At 36.5% G+C, this 15,450-nt stretch overlaps 1 protein-coding gene across 1 annotated transcript in view; it reads right to left on the bottom strand.

Moving 5' to 3' along the window:
* Positions 1-893: 893 nt before the first annotated feature.
* The window catches only part of LOC124721288 (target of rapamycin complex 2 subunit MAPKAP1), a 111,998-nt gene continuing 97,441 nt past the window's right edge, over positions 894-15,450 (bottom strand). Inside the window, exons 8-9 of the mRNA XM_047246197.1 lie at positions 13,416-13,541; positions 894-2,890 (exon numbers count right to left, since the gene is read on the bottom strand). Coding sequence (XP_047102153.1) covers positions 2,517-2,890; positions 13,416-13,541 — 500 coding nt within the window. The 3' untranslated portion in view covers positions 894-2,516. The remainder of the gene's footprint in view (positions 2,891-13,415; positions 13,542-15,450) is intronic.

Genomic DNA, 15,450 nt, shown 5'->3' with positions numbered 1-15,450 from the left:
AGTCATAATCTGGGAAAGAACTTCTGACAAAATGATACAGGAAAACAATTAACTCACTGTTAAGGAGGATCGATCATTATTTGACAACAATGTTAGCTCAGCCATTACACCATCCAATTCAGTTTGTTTCAAAAAGATTGCATAAACCATATTTTCCTTAACTTAATCAAAACCTATCCATACTTGCCCTTTGTATTAGATGAAAGATTAAACATTTTCACACTAGACTGTTTCTGATATTAAGAGATACCTAGATGATGATTATGATGATGGTGATGATAATATGATAGTATCATCAGTAGACCAAACCATATTAACTTTTTTCTGGCTGCACACAAGGTCATGCTATAAGAGAAAAAGGTGGTGGTGGTGGTGGTGGTGGTGGTGGTGGTGGGGTGGTGGTGGGGTGGTGGTGGTTAGTGTTTAACGTCCCGTCGACAACGAGGTCATTAGAGACAAGAGCGCAAGCTCGGGTTAGGGAAGCATTGGGAAGGAAATCGGCCGTGCCCTTTCAAAGGAACCATCTCGGCATTCACCTGAAACGATTTAGGGAAATCACGGAAAACCTAAATCAGGATGGCCGGAGACGGGATTGAACCGTCGTCCTCCCGAATGCGAGAGAGAAAAAGGTGCAGTGTGTTTAGCATCACTTACAAAACCTGGTACTTCTAAAGAAATATTCGGTATGATGACAGTAAAATGTTTCTCCAAAACAAGATGTTGGTAGTGTTATAACAACGGAGTTAACTGGCATTAGTTGTTTCAGTTTATCATGTTCCCTCTGCTCATACACTCACCAGATCTCTTAGAATCAGATTTTCATATCTTGTGGGTTACCGAACAAAACAATTAAAAGCAGAAACATGATGAAGAAGTTATTCGAAATAAATGTATACTGGATTGGAAAATTTTATTTCCTGCAGCATACAAGTGATTATTATGTAAAGCTGGCATAGAAGCACTAAGTTTATGACAACCACACTGAACAATTGCAATCAACTGATGTTAGTTTACGCAATAAGTACATTGTGAAACAATATAAAATCTCTTTTCATTTAACACATCTCTTAAAAATGTAAAACAATTTAGAGTACAATAAACAAACAAATGAAGTACACTTACACTGCAAGAACAGATTTCATTGATTTGTCTGCCATTAGCCTGGCATACTACGTCTCGCCAACCTAAAGAGTAACTTTCCCCTGCAACTGGTACTTTCCTTACACCATTAATCTTCTCAGTGCATTATAGTTTCTGATTGTTTAGGCACTGTTATGGATATTAATTAATAATTTGTATTTTCTGCATTTTCAATAAACAAATACATATATATAAATAAATTAATGACTTTAGTAACAGTTCAAATTGTATACAAAACTCTCTGAACACAACAACATTAACATTAACACACAGTATTAACAACTATAACAGCAGTAGCAAAAAATTATACTTATACTATTTCATATAATACAAACTTAATAAAATGGGAGGGACTAGCAATATCTGTAAGTCATGGGTATTCCAAATTTCACAGATAGTTCCTTTAAACAGAACACTCTTAAAAGTTCCTGCAACAGGACTCACAAAGCAGCTAAGATGAAATAATTACATGTATTTGTTACTAGATAATTTTGTGATCATAAGAGTATTAAGCCCTAAAACTGAATAGTACATTATACTACACAAGTAAAACTTGCATCATGCTCATAATGTCCTTTAAAACATTCCTTTCAATGTTAACAGTTACATATATAATTACCAATAAATAGACATATTATTTGCCTAGAAAATATACAAACATTTTACTGCTTCCCCTCCCACTTAAAACTTGAAGTTCAAATATTAAAAAAATATCATCACATATTCAAGTTCTTCAAGGACACATTGAAATTAGATAACAAACTCAGCCAGCGAACAGCAGCTCTACTCAAAGAAAACTGTACTGTATTTTGAAAAATCTCAAATTTAAGCATTGTCAGCAAACACAGTTGCTAATTCTAAAACAAATTAGACAAAGCAAAACTCTTATCTATGGTATACTGATGGATTTAAGTACTGTGTCACATTAAATAGTAAAGCAACAACAAAATGTTTCAAAATAATCACACAAGGTCCCTTTATCCAGGTAACAATATTTCACTCTTTACATATTTTACAAATACTTATTAATATCAAAATAGTTCACCCATGAACTATTTCAACATGAAGTACACTGGAAAAAGCTGAAAAACCGCATCACACATTTTATAGCAGATTTATGTCCATAATGCACAAAATGTGTGGTCCAGAACCAGTAGTATTTAGTACTTGACTGAGTCAACAGGCACATTCATGAAAATACTATACTTGTTAAAAGGAAGAGAACTTCCAAAGGAACATTACAACATAATACTCATCAGATTATCCTAACAGTAACTGTCTGGTTCCATGGGTACTTAGGAATGATTAACAGCTAAACAAGACTGAAGACATAACTTATCTGTATAACCAAAATACCTAAGTACTAACTCTAGTAATCATCTTGGTCCAAGATGGAAACTCTTCCGCCTGTGAGATTTCCTTTCCCGCAAAGTGAGGTATTCTTTTCTCCGTACACTAGATCTTAATTCCAAAATATGATTGACTTTCTGCACAATTTCATCAGCTGTTGCATGATCAGCTTCAAAATCATGGTGCTTATAACTGGCTGCTGCAGGCTGATTTTGCTCAGCTGATGGTGCATGATGATATACAAGACGAAATGTTGCACGGCCACCGGATTTTGTGTCTGTGAGGTCACAAGCAGCTACATTGTCCATGTCATAGCTTACAGCTTTCTGTCGCCCCCAGAATTTTGATGCCACTTTCTGCTGTACAACTGGGTCAATCTCTACTTTCTCTCCAGATATTCCTGTGATAAAAGCATACAATAAATTTATTTTTGCTCTTGATAGGAGATCACAGCAGAAGATTTTTACATATATTATAACACCAGTTGAAACTATTGCTACAAAACAAACTACTGTATATTAATTACTAGATGATGCAAAAATACTATCTCCATTAACACTGATTATTTAGAGAAATGAATTGCAATGAAGAGGATTTTGTTAAATACAAACTGCATTTTTTCAGTTGCACATACATGTAATCTCAAAATCACAAATAAAGTATTGCTACTAACTTCATAATGCAATTATACAGACAGATATTCTGTGCATTGTAAAAAAGCCAATGCCTACTAACAGTCTCATGCCAGTGGTAGTTCACAAAGGTATATATTACTACACATCCACATTGTGAGTGACAGACATCTCATTTTTCTTCAAATCTATAGTTATAGTCTTTAAGTAGTCACACAAAAAGCATTTGATTCAAGACAAATAATTGTATAAAAGAAGTTTCTTGTTTAAAAGCCCTTACTCAACTTCTTATTTAATATTGCATTGAAGAATTATTCATGTCAATTAGACAATATATGGTTTTGTGCAAGAAAACAATGTGCACTGAGATGTTACAGCAGTAAACAAAACTTCCAACCATAAATAAATCACATTAGATGATGCTGATCAAAGTATGGTTTAGCAGCAATCATTTGTAACTGAAGCAGACTGCTACTTCACAGGTTCTTATGTCAGACAAAAATTTCAACAAACATCAAAACTTTTAACTGTTCTGTTATTAAATACTCTACATCTGCCAGTAGCAGGCATTGTTTGTTTATTTTTTACATTTTTTATTTCATATCCCCACAAATTTCCACACCCAGATATTTGTCTGAGTTGAGTGAGTTCAACTGTGAATCATTGGCATTTTAGACATAGGATACTACTATTCTTCATTTTGAAAAGTGCACTGTTATACATTTCTGAAAATTTAAAGCAAGTTCCCAATATTTTCATTACATTGAACTCATCATGATTTGACTGAATATTTATGCAGTTTCTATCAAACATTATTTCATTATAGATAATTTCATCATCTGTGAAAAGTTTGAGGTGTTTGTTAATATTTTCTGCCAAGTCACTAATATACAACATGAAGAACTAGTGCCCCAACACACTTTCCTGGGGAAAGCCTGAAATTACTTCTCCATACTTTTGTTAATAAACACTGGTGAGATAGCAAGTCAAATGATTTTTGGAATTCAAGAGATACTCATCTGCTTTCTTGATTCATGGCAGTCAGGACATTATGTGAGATAAGCACATGTTGGGTTTTCCATAATGGATGTTTTCTAGATCCATGCTGGGTGGTATGGAAGAGCTCACTTCAAGGCGCCTCATTGTTTTTGAGCTTATTGTAAATTATACGATTCTACAACATATGGACATCAATGAGAGTGGACAGTAGTTTTAAGGACCACATCTATTACCCTTTTTGAAGACACAAGTGGCCTGTACTTCTTTCCAACCACAGGGCACAGTTTTTGTTAAAGGGATCTATGGTATATTATGTTTAAATGGAACTAACGGAGCTGCAGATCCTGTAAAGATACTTGTCAGGATCCTATCGGGCCTGGAGTCTTGTTTAATATTGGCTATTTTAGCTGTTTCTCAACACCACTCTCACTAATGTCTATAGTTATCATCTTTGCAGTGGTGCAAGAAGTTAAGTGCGACAGTAAATCTGTATCTTCCTTAATAAAGGAATATCTGAAAACTGAATTCAGTTTTTCTGCTTTTACTTTGTTACCCTCAGTTTCAGTTCCTATATCATCCACACATGTGGACACTAACTTTGGCACTACTTACAGCATTTACACATGACTAGAATTTATTTGGGTTTTGTGAGTGATCTTTCAAAAATATTCTGTTATGGTAGCCATTGTAGGATTCATGCACTGCTGAGAGCCAAATAAATTTCATTCACATAATTCTACCTATGGTCCTATGCTTTGTTTTAAACCTATCACAGAAAAGACACTGTTTCTTTACAAATTTCTTTACAGTGATTTTATTCCTCCCATCATGAACTTTTCTGCTATGTACATATCTGTCTAGTGTACTGTCAACTATTCTTTTAAACTTGAGCCAAGATTCTATATGCTCCTGCCCAGAAGTAAATATTTTGAGTCCTCTTGGAGATGTGACATGACTGCCTCTTATTCTAACTTACAACCCATGTAAATCTTCCTACTTGTTTCAGCTGTCCTTTGGACTTTACTAATCACTGATGCTCTAACTGCCTGATGGCAGTTTCAATATGGACATTCTCAAGGAGCTCAGCTCTATTTGTTGCCATTAGGTTTAATACATTTCCACGACAAGTAGGCTCCGGAACGAGTGCATTTAGTAGTGTTTTATCTCTCGTCAGGACCACCACCTTCAAAAGCCATAATTTTCCCAACTGATTGTTGGATATTGAAGTCTTCAATGATAGCACGATTGGGCAACATTCGTGCTAGCGAAATGAGATTTTCTTTAAAACTTTTGCTTACATCTGAGGGTGGAGAAGTGGGTGACCAACCTTGATACTGAATCTTAGCCAAACAATACTACATGCAGTTTCAATTTCTATCTTTGTGAATTTGAGTTTTGTGTTTACTGTAACAAATACACTGATGGGCAAAAAATCACAATATCAAAAAAATAATTAATGTAGAGTAATGAAATTTTGCAAATACTTTTGTCTAGGCAACATATTTCAGTGATTTGCACTGTAAGATCACGGGTTAACGTAAGCACGAGATATTGCAAATGCGAAACGCTGGTACATTTAAAAAAACTGGTGTAACCACTAGAATGTTGACTGTGAGAATGCGAATGTGCATGCATTGTGTTGTACAGATTCTGGATATCAGTTTAAGGGAATGCATTCCATGCTTGACGCACTCGATTGGTCAGTACAGGAAGGGTTAATGCCGGTTGTGGATGACGCTGGAGTTGTCATCTGACGATTTCCCATGTGCGCTCAACTGGTGAAAGATTTGGTGATTGAACAGGCCGAGGCAACACGTTGACACTTTGTAGAGCATGTCGGGTTACACAACAGTACACGGGTTGGCGTTATCCTGCTGGGAAACGCTCTCTGGAATGCTGTTCATATACATCATCACAACAGTTTGAATCACCAGATTGATGTAAAAATTTGCAGTCAGGGTTTATGAGAACCACCAGAGTGCTCCTGCTGCCACAGAAAATTGTGCACCAGAACATAGTCCCAGATATAGGTCCAGTGTGTCTTAGCATGCAGACAGGTTGGTTGCAGGCTCTCAACTGGCCTTCTCCTAACCAATACAAGGCCATCATTGGCACCAACACAGAACCAGCTTTCATAAGTAAACACATCAGACCTCCACCCTGCCCTCCAATGAGCTCTTGCCCATCATCACTGAAATCACAAGTGACGGTAGTTTGTGGTCAGTGGAATGTACACTACAGGGCAGCTGGCTCGGAGCTGTCCTTGAAGTACTTGATTTGTTGTGTCACTGTGATGCCAACTGCTGCTGCATATGAAGTACGATGTGCCAGAGCCACACACTGAAGACAATGGTCTTCTCTCTCAGTAGTGTCACACGGCCATCCAGTGGCCAGTCTTCTTGCGACCATACATTTCCTTGACAACCACTACCAGCACACGTGTACAGTGGTTACATTCGTGCCAAGTCTCTCTGCAGTACTGCAGAAGGAACATCCAGCTTCTTGCGGCCCTATTACATCACCTTGTTCAAACTCTGTAAGGTGTCGATAATGGCATTATTTGTCACCTTAAAAGCGTTCTTGACTAACATTAACTCACCATGTCCAATCTCAAAGCTAACTTAATGCTCACAACTATTACAGCTTTTATTTAAAGCAAACCTGATTTGCATCCTCATAGTCGCACTAGTAGTACCACCCTTATGCAACTGGCACAAAATTTGAAGAGACATCATCTTTCAGATGTAGAAACACGCCTACCAACTTTTGTTTATTTGCACAATTCCTTCTTGGTGTCGTGATCGTCTTACTTCTGTCGGTGTACGCCACCTTCTTTTTCCTTTATGCTAGCTTTTCAATATACACTTAAACTTACCCCAAAAATTCTCACCGGTGACAATATTGGCGTTTTGGCCATTTTTTATACCTAGTATTGTATGAGCTCCACTGTCTTTTTGGAGTGCTTGCAACACTGGGACATTGTTGCAGATGCTTTTGTGTTTCATTACTCGGATTTTAATTGTTTCATTGGTAAGAGCATTTCTTTGAAAACTACCCTAATACTTTTGGGTCTCATACAACTATCATTACTTGGAATTGATGAAGTGTCGCATATGCTAAAAAACCCTCGTATGCAATCCACACTGAATCAGACACCAGGGTAACAGACTTTGATGTTTAGTGCACCCGCAACTCATTTAAGAGGACCCTTCAGTTATCAACATTATGGTGCAAGTCCAGGCAGTCACAGCCTAGCTCGTCACAGAACCTTCGAAGTTTCTGTTTCAAGCCTTCTACTGGGTTCAGTTGATTTGTTACGCATACCTGTTAAAACTGATATAGTTTTTTCATAATTTTCAGATTTTTATCATCAGCTCTGGGGACATTACTGCAGGTTGTGAGCTTAGCTGAAACTCTGTGAGCAAAGCAGATCTTCTCAACCCTCTCTGCCAACCACTGGAAAGCTACAAGTACGACTTCAGACTCGAGATGACAGCATCGTTCAGTCCGACATGCACAGCCATATCCAGTTGTTTGCACGCTGTTCCCTCAATAGTTGCCAGACCAGCCTCTTTCACATGTCGAATGGGACCTCCAACCACATACACAGGATGCACAAGATGATCCCTTCTGTATCTTGATACCATTTCCGTAAGGGGTATGGTTATTAGTCATATGTTTAAACTGATGACAATTAACAGACTCCTACCCTTTTGTGTTTGGCTCCCGTTGACACAAGACGCAGCAGGTTTCTCAACAGGTGACATGTCTCATTTGTTGGTTAGGAGAATGGGTGTAATACCTTGAGTTCTGCTTGGTCTGTACCTCCCCTTTACAGGACCACTTAGTCTACCACTGAAACACTACTCACGGTCAAGTGGATGTGTGGTGACAGATCCTGTACTTCCTCACAGGAGACTATATCCACTATAGAGGATAGTACTTAAGGTGCCTTTGGTATCTCTAGCACATGTCTCTCACCACTTTGCACAATAGGCCATTCAAAGCAGTTTCTAAACAACTGACAGCAATCTAAGATATTTGCAGCTGCTTATGAACAGCATTCAGAGTCTGAGAATGCCATTAACAGGGGGTTACATTCTTACTGATACAATGTACATCTGAACACCAAATAATTGACATTAAATTAGTCTCACTCATATTATATTTCACAATCTGGTATGATCCTAGTATTGAAAGTTCCCTTTAATCTCTTATGCCACAATGGCCAAGAAAGTGGTTTGTATAAATTACAAAAGAAAAACCTGGGATAACATTTACAGACTTTTCAAATATGAGTGTTAAGTCTCAAATTTTTTCTGAGGTTATGCTCACTAATAAACATGTAACAAAGTCGAAAACAGCATTACTGTAAGATAAACATCAATGAAGAAACTTCCTGGCAGATTAAAACTGTGTGCCAGACAGAGACTTAAATTCGGGACCTTTGCCTTTCTCGGTAGAGCACTTATCCATGAAAGGCAAAGGTCTCGAGTTCGAGTCTCGGTGTGGCACACAGTTTTAATCTGCCAGGAAGTTTCGCATCAGCACACACTCCGCTACAGAGTTAAAATTTCATTCTGGAAACATCAATGATGTTAACTACAGTTGAAGTGAGAAACAAAATGGAACATAATACATGACAGTTGTAACAAGCATGAAATAGTGAATTTATTCTCAAAAACTAATAGAATTTACAGGTTATGAAAAACTGTGTGGCCTAAATAACTGAACTATTTTGAATATCCCAAAAACCTTGGTATTTTTTTAGTAAACTGTTAGCTTTATGAATCCATGTAAATGACATTTGTCCTCAGACTGTCTGTCAGCCGAGAAAAGCTGCCAAGTAATCATTTACACTTCACTTAGGCAAAACCCAATGTAGGTGAACATACAAACTTTATTTTCCTTTCACAAAAGTCACCTTAACATGTAAGAAAGAATTTTGCAACACATACGATCATACCATTTGGACTAGTAAATATCATATGGTTTAGACTAGAGCAATAAAAATTAACAACTAAATTTTTTACTGTATTCATTTGATAGTGATGAGACGTGTATCTGTTACAAAGTATTTGTTACTTGTTACTTTTGTTACTGACTGCCACTATGTATAGATGTTTCCTGAAATTTCTTGTGGACCCTTCACTGGAAGAATATGATTGTCAAAACAAATAGCACTTTGCTTTATTTCTTGGTTCTCCTCTGAAAAGGCCACACTGCTTTTTCTCTCCAAAATGACAGCACAACATAATGAGAAAATGTACTACACTATCGGTAATGTAGACTCATATGAATAGTACAATACACCATTGTAGAGCTAATCTCACCATTCAGTTTGGATCACAATTTAATTTTACAATTGAACTTAACACACTGTAAGAAACATAGGCAGATCTAACTAACTGATCTCAGCAACATACAGTTCCCACTCAAGTTACTCACACCATCTACTACTTGCACACAGCATTTGAATTCACAGGGCTTGGCCTATTTCATATTCTGTAAGATGTGCCATGTCTATTGTAGAGGTTTTAGATGTTCTAGCTATGGGTCAGATACAGCAGCTAGGAATGGAGTTGTCTGTCTGAGTTCGTTGCTGTAAAAACATTATTGTGTAAATGAGAGTTTGCTAAATCTGATAACCAAGTTAGTGTTTTAATATAGGTCTTAATTTTTATATGAAGAAAACTTAAGTTTTTCATTTCACACAGTATTAATACTGCAACACACTTCACTCGATTTAAAAAAAGGATTCACTAAAAATGTCTTCATCTTCTCTTCAGGTATTAGGCAGGAATTGCCTGTTACGGTACCCATCTCTGTTGGGGGTCACTAAAAATATCTTAGCTTCATAATGAATTCCTCTTGTTTTAGACAATTACTCTGAATAAAATGTATGTAATGTTTGAAAATTTTTTAATCTTTCTCCATTCATGAATAGAAGGATGTAAGCTAAAGGTGTTAGTACCATCTGCTATTGCAGTTTGGTGGCAGACGCTATTAACTGCAGAACAGCTGTTGGCTTCTGTGTTACACAGCTATCTGTTGCAACAATCACAGCTGATTGCAAGCGCGGGAAAATTTTTTGGTAACGATAGTGAAAAAAAAAAAAAAAAACGAAATTAACAGTTCTTACTGAAATAACATGAAAGCAGCAATTTTTATCACATATTTGTGAAATTTGTAATTTTTCCAATAAAATGTTAATAAATCCGTGACCAGCAGTTTACTAATATTCGAAACTGATAGTTACTGAATATTAAAATTGCTTTTTGACTTTTGGTCAGCTCCAGCTTGTGGCTTGTGTATAATCTTAAAATGACAGTTCATTTCCCATGTAATAAAAAATTTGACGTGACGGCATACGTAGCACAGAAATCGGCAAAATTTATAACCGAATTTGACAAAACAGAACACCAAATGTCAGAAAAGAACATTGAATTTTAGAAAAAAAAATACCAAACTTTGCAAAAAAAAAGTAACATCTAATTTGGGAAAAAACACATCAAAAATGCCAAAAAACCATGGGAACTGGCAAAAACGAGCACCAAATTTAGCAAAAAGAATGCCAAATATGACAAAAATGAACTGAGTCTGTCAAAAAATGAACTGAATCTGGCAAATAAGACATGAATTTGACAAAAAACATTGAATCTGGCAAAAAAACAACTTTGGAAAAAAAGAGACACCAAATGTGGCAAAAGATAACATGAAATATGGCAAAAATAGCAATTAATTCATCAAAAGTAACAACTAATATCATAAAAGTAACATCAAATGTGGCAAAAAATTATACTGAATGTGGTCATAATATAAAACTAGTTTTTCCTGTCCCTGCTGTCAGCTCAATGAAGATGAATCACAAGAATATACTTGATTTGTATATTCTTTATTGATAGTAGCACCGGAGAATCCACTGGGTTAGTCTAGCTCATTGAAACTGAGAATTGTTCAATGCTTTATAGCTCCAGTTTGAATAACTATAGTGTAACAAGGACAAGTTTTTTTTTTAAATTTCTACTTGATGACTGTTTCAAGTTTCAACAAGCTGCATTGTTGGTTGCAGAATTATGTACAACTGCAAAATTCCACGATGAATCGTATCCAGCCTATTGAAATTCTGGCGATTACAATAAGCAAGCAGCTTCATCAACAAAGCTGTTACAGTATTGAAAGGATTATCACCTTAAATGAAAAAATTACAAGTTCGGAAACCATTATGGCATATTAAATCCACTGGGAAAACAAGGACCTGCAGAAGAAACAGGTGCAGAAGCATGTGTATCATGAATAGGCTGATGGTATCACTAGTTCCCTCTAGCTCCTGATTGTTAAGTTAATATACATTTTGTGAAAAATGCTGTGGGACTTGTCCTTTCAGAAAAGGTTGCTACTGTTGTAAATGTTGGCATTCTGATCTGGTTGACTTGGCAAGTGATTTTGCTTTTTAATGTTTCGTGTTTCAGTACTCTGATTTGGAAAGTGATATAAGTATCCTCATTGAAATCTTTTACTGAACTACTCAATGCATGGACTTTTCCCTGTATCTAGAGCCTCAAATTTTTCATTAAGAACCGTACATACTTCTCGCTAGGCAATAACCATGGTATTGGGATCTTTGAGTACGGCTGTAGTCATCACAGAGCAACGGCCATTCCTGTGTTAAAGTAATTAATTCCTCTGTGTCTGTTTCAACATCCATTCTTTCACAAAAGCACCATGCACAAAATAAATAATACAAGTGTAAGAGCAAACTGCTTAGTGTACAGCTTTATCACTTGGTGTGAAGATAGCCACTTGTCCAATGTAGGCAGAAATGGCTGTCTGCCATATGGTGGTCAACCTCCAATTCACAAGGCACAGAGAGATATGATTGGCAAACAGCACTTACAGTGTTGTGGCCACTTGCTGTAGCATGTGAAAACCTCCATTTAATGCTGTGGGTTATCAAAAAGCCAGCAATCCGCCGTATCACAGAAACTGTAGTGCATGGAACAGTATTTTTGATGAAGAATGGAATTAAGGAAATAGAGACTTACTGACAGTGTCAACTTGGCCTGAGCCAGACACATACTGTATGCAGGAAAGAAAACATGGTGAGTGACAAAATGCATATGGTACTTCAAGTCACTTCTGATTTTGGCCACTGAGCAGAAGAAATTGGAGGTATGCAAAAACTACTGAGTTAGCACTAACTGCATTTGGGGAAAAAGATGAGCAAGAGACAAAATGTTTCCATCACTCCAAATCAGCCAAGATAACGAATGAGAGGTATACGAAAACTACCAACTCAACCCAAACTGAAAAACTGTGTGCAGGGAGATTATACGCGAGTAATTAAATTTTTCAGGCAGTAACGAAATGGTACTTTGAGTCTCGCAGCGTATTTGTTACTCATTGATGAATATATACTCATTAACAAATATGTACACTATCCAACTGCTCTAGCTCAGACCTCAACTACATCTACATTCCTAATCTGCAAGCATAGTGCATGGCATATGGCACACGAAGTTCAAGCAGAGATTCAACAATGGAACGCTAAGTGTTAAATGTACATTGCACGCCGGAACTACACTATGAAACTTCCCTAACCTAGGAGCACAATGGCAAAAACAGACAATCTCTGTATGAAATATATAACAAGAAAACTCGTGCCAGTGTGCCTGAAAACTTTTCATATCTTGCACAAAATTTCCACAAATAATATTGCGTGGTCTTTCAGGTACAATGGTTCTGAGTTTAGTTTGTTTATTTCCTGAAGAAGACTGACTACTAAGGGAATCCAATGTAAGATATGACTCGATAGTTAGCCATGTCAGGATCATTGAGTGGGTTTATATAACTCTGGCACAACTATAAACTGCTTCAGAAAGTGGAAGACTGAACTTTTGAAATAGCATGTCAACTGTTACAAAGAGCCTGCTACTATAGCACCATTTTAAACAATAACATTTAGCTCAACATTACATGATACAAAGAGGACAAAACTGTAAATGAACAGCAACAACATAATTAGTTCCAATAAAATTATACACAATTTTGTAAATAAACGTAGGTTCAAACAAACTCCTATGACTTAGTTTAAGTTGTGCACCTACTGACCTATGGATGGATGGTACTGAAACAAGATGATAAAAATCTGAAAATTATTAAAAAGCTATACCAGTTTTAACACGTATTCATAACAAATCAACTGTGAGCTTCTGGAAGGAACTTTCCCAGGCTGTATAACTCTGTAAGAGATTATTAGTTATATGGACAACATGTTAGCAAAGACAAACATACCTAGAAGAATTTCTGTTTTTGTCAGTTTGTTGATGATGTACAAACGATATGATTGATACAATGGTGCTTCCATAGCTGTCATATGGTTTCTCATTCTCTGACAATCTTCAGCATCTTGTGACAATACTAGAAAACAGAGAACTTCAAATTAATTACTATCCAGTGACTCTTAAATAAAAGAAAATTACCTAAACACATAGCCCACTTGAAAGAATCCTATAATAGGTCCGAAAATTCAGTGCTACATTTTAATTTTTTGAAAACAAAATTATTGTAAGACTCTTGAGCAGTATGACAACAAAAGTTGGACTAACAATAGGTATTCGACTAGATTTTATCCTTAACTGCCCATTCTTTAAGCTATTGGGATGGTACATAAGTTCATAGCATTTTTCCATAAGTTTAATAAACACAACACATACACATAACACAGACTTTCATCATCAATAATAATCTCCACTATTTACAACAGTCTGCAAATGCTGGAGTTACTTTTCAGTTCCACGACTTTCGAAATCTCGTGGTTTTCAGGTGAAGAACTCACCAAGCCACATTTAAAGTGCATTTTCCTCTTGAAATGTTGTATGAGACAGAGTGAAAAAAATGAAACTCTGAGGGTGATACGTCAGGTGAATAAGGTGGGTGTGGAACGATTTCTTAACACAAATTATGTACAGTGCTTTTTGTCAGTCTAGCAGAATGCGGGCAGATATTATCGTGGAGTAGCAGTGCTTCACACAGTCTTGAATTTCTGCAAGATATCTCAGCTATTGACAGTGACGGTTACACCACAGGGAAGCAATTTGTAGTACATCACGACATCGCTCTTCCACCAGATGTGTGACATCATCATTTGTGCACAGGTCTTTAGCCATAAGTCTTGGTACGAGGAGCTGCTGCTTTGTTTGGGCCCTGCCATTCCTTTCGTTTCCTTTTGCTAGCATAAACAACCATTTCTTGTCACAAGTAATGAAATAAGATAGGAATGGTCAGTGTTGTTCACAAACCCATTGATGATGAGCAAGCAGAGATGCACATACGACCACCCATTGATTTTTGTGATTTTGGCTTAGAGCGTGCAGTACTCATACACCCAATTCTTGAACATTCCTCCCCATTGCATACAAGTGTCGCACAATGGTGGAAGGATCAAAGTTCATCACATTTTCAAGTTCTTGAGTATACTGATGTTGATCATTGTGGATTAATGCATTTAAGTGATACTCCTCAAACCCCAAAGGTCTTTCTGAACACAGAGTGTCACTAACATCAAAACAATTCTCCTTAAAATGGGAAAACCAGTTTCTTGCCATGCTCTGTCCAGTGGCATTATCCCCATACAGGGTGCAAATGATTTTTGCTATCTCCACTGCTGTCATACCTCTAGTGAACTCTAACAGAAAAATACGTTGGAAATGTTGTGGTTTCTCCACGTGACACTCCATTTTCTAGTGGCTGTACCGCCACTAACTATCTTCAAATGACAACATGTACTCTAAAATAGCAATGTCTCTCTACAAATAAAAAATGACAGTTAAAAATAAACCCATGGCAGCAGGAGTACCAACAAACAAAACAGCTATGAACTTATGCACCAACCTAATACAAATAGTTTTGAGCAACAATTCTAACATACATGAAGAGTGATACTGAAGTATATAATCTATCACACTTATTAAAATTTACATGAAAATATAAATTAATTAGATCCTTATTATAAAATTTTATATTAATAAAAGTAAAATTAACTGCAAATGAAGCTTGCACTAAACATCACAAAAAAGGAAAATACAATGCTCTATTGACCTTGATATGAATGGTGGCCACATGTGATCTCATGACATAGACAAGTAGAACGTAGTATTTCAGAACTACGATGAAAATTTGGAAAGATGATGGTGGTAGAGTATACACAAGGAAACTCAATTAATAAATTGTTCAATGCCACACAACAGTTCATCAAACTGACCATTCACAAGAAAAAACTGAACTAACTTCTGAAGCAGCATCCTGTTCAGAAGATGAACACATTACC

Source organism: Schistocerca piceifrons, chromosome X (genome assembly GCF_021461385.2).
Source record: "Schistocerca piceifrons isolate TAMUIC-IGC-003096 chromosome X, iqSchPice1.1, whole genome shotgun sequence".
Lineage (NCBI taxonomy): Eukaryota > Metazoa > Arthropoda > Insecta > Orthoptera > Acrididae > Schistocerca > Schistocerca piceifrons.
This window is presented reverse-complemented; position numbering and strand designations above follow the sequence as displayed.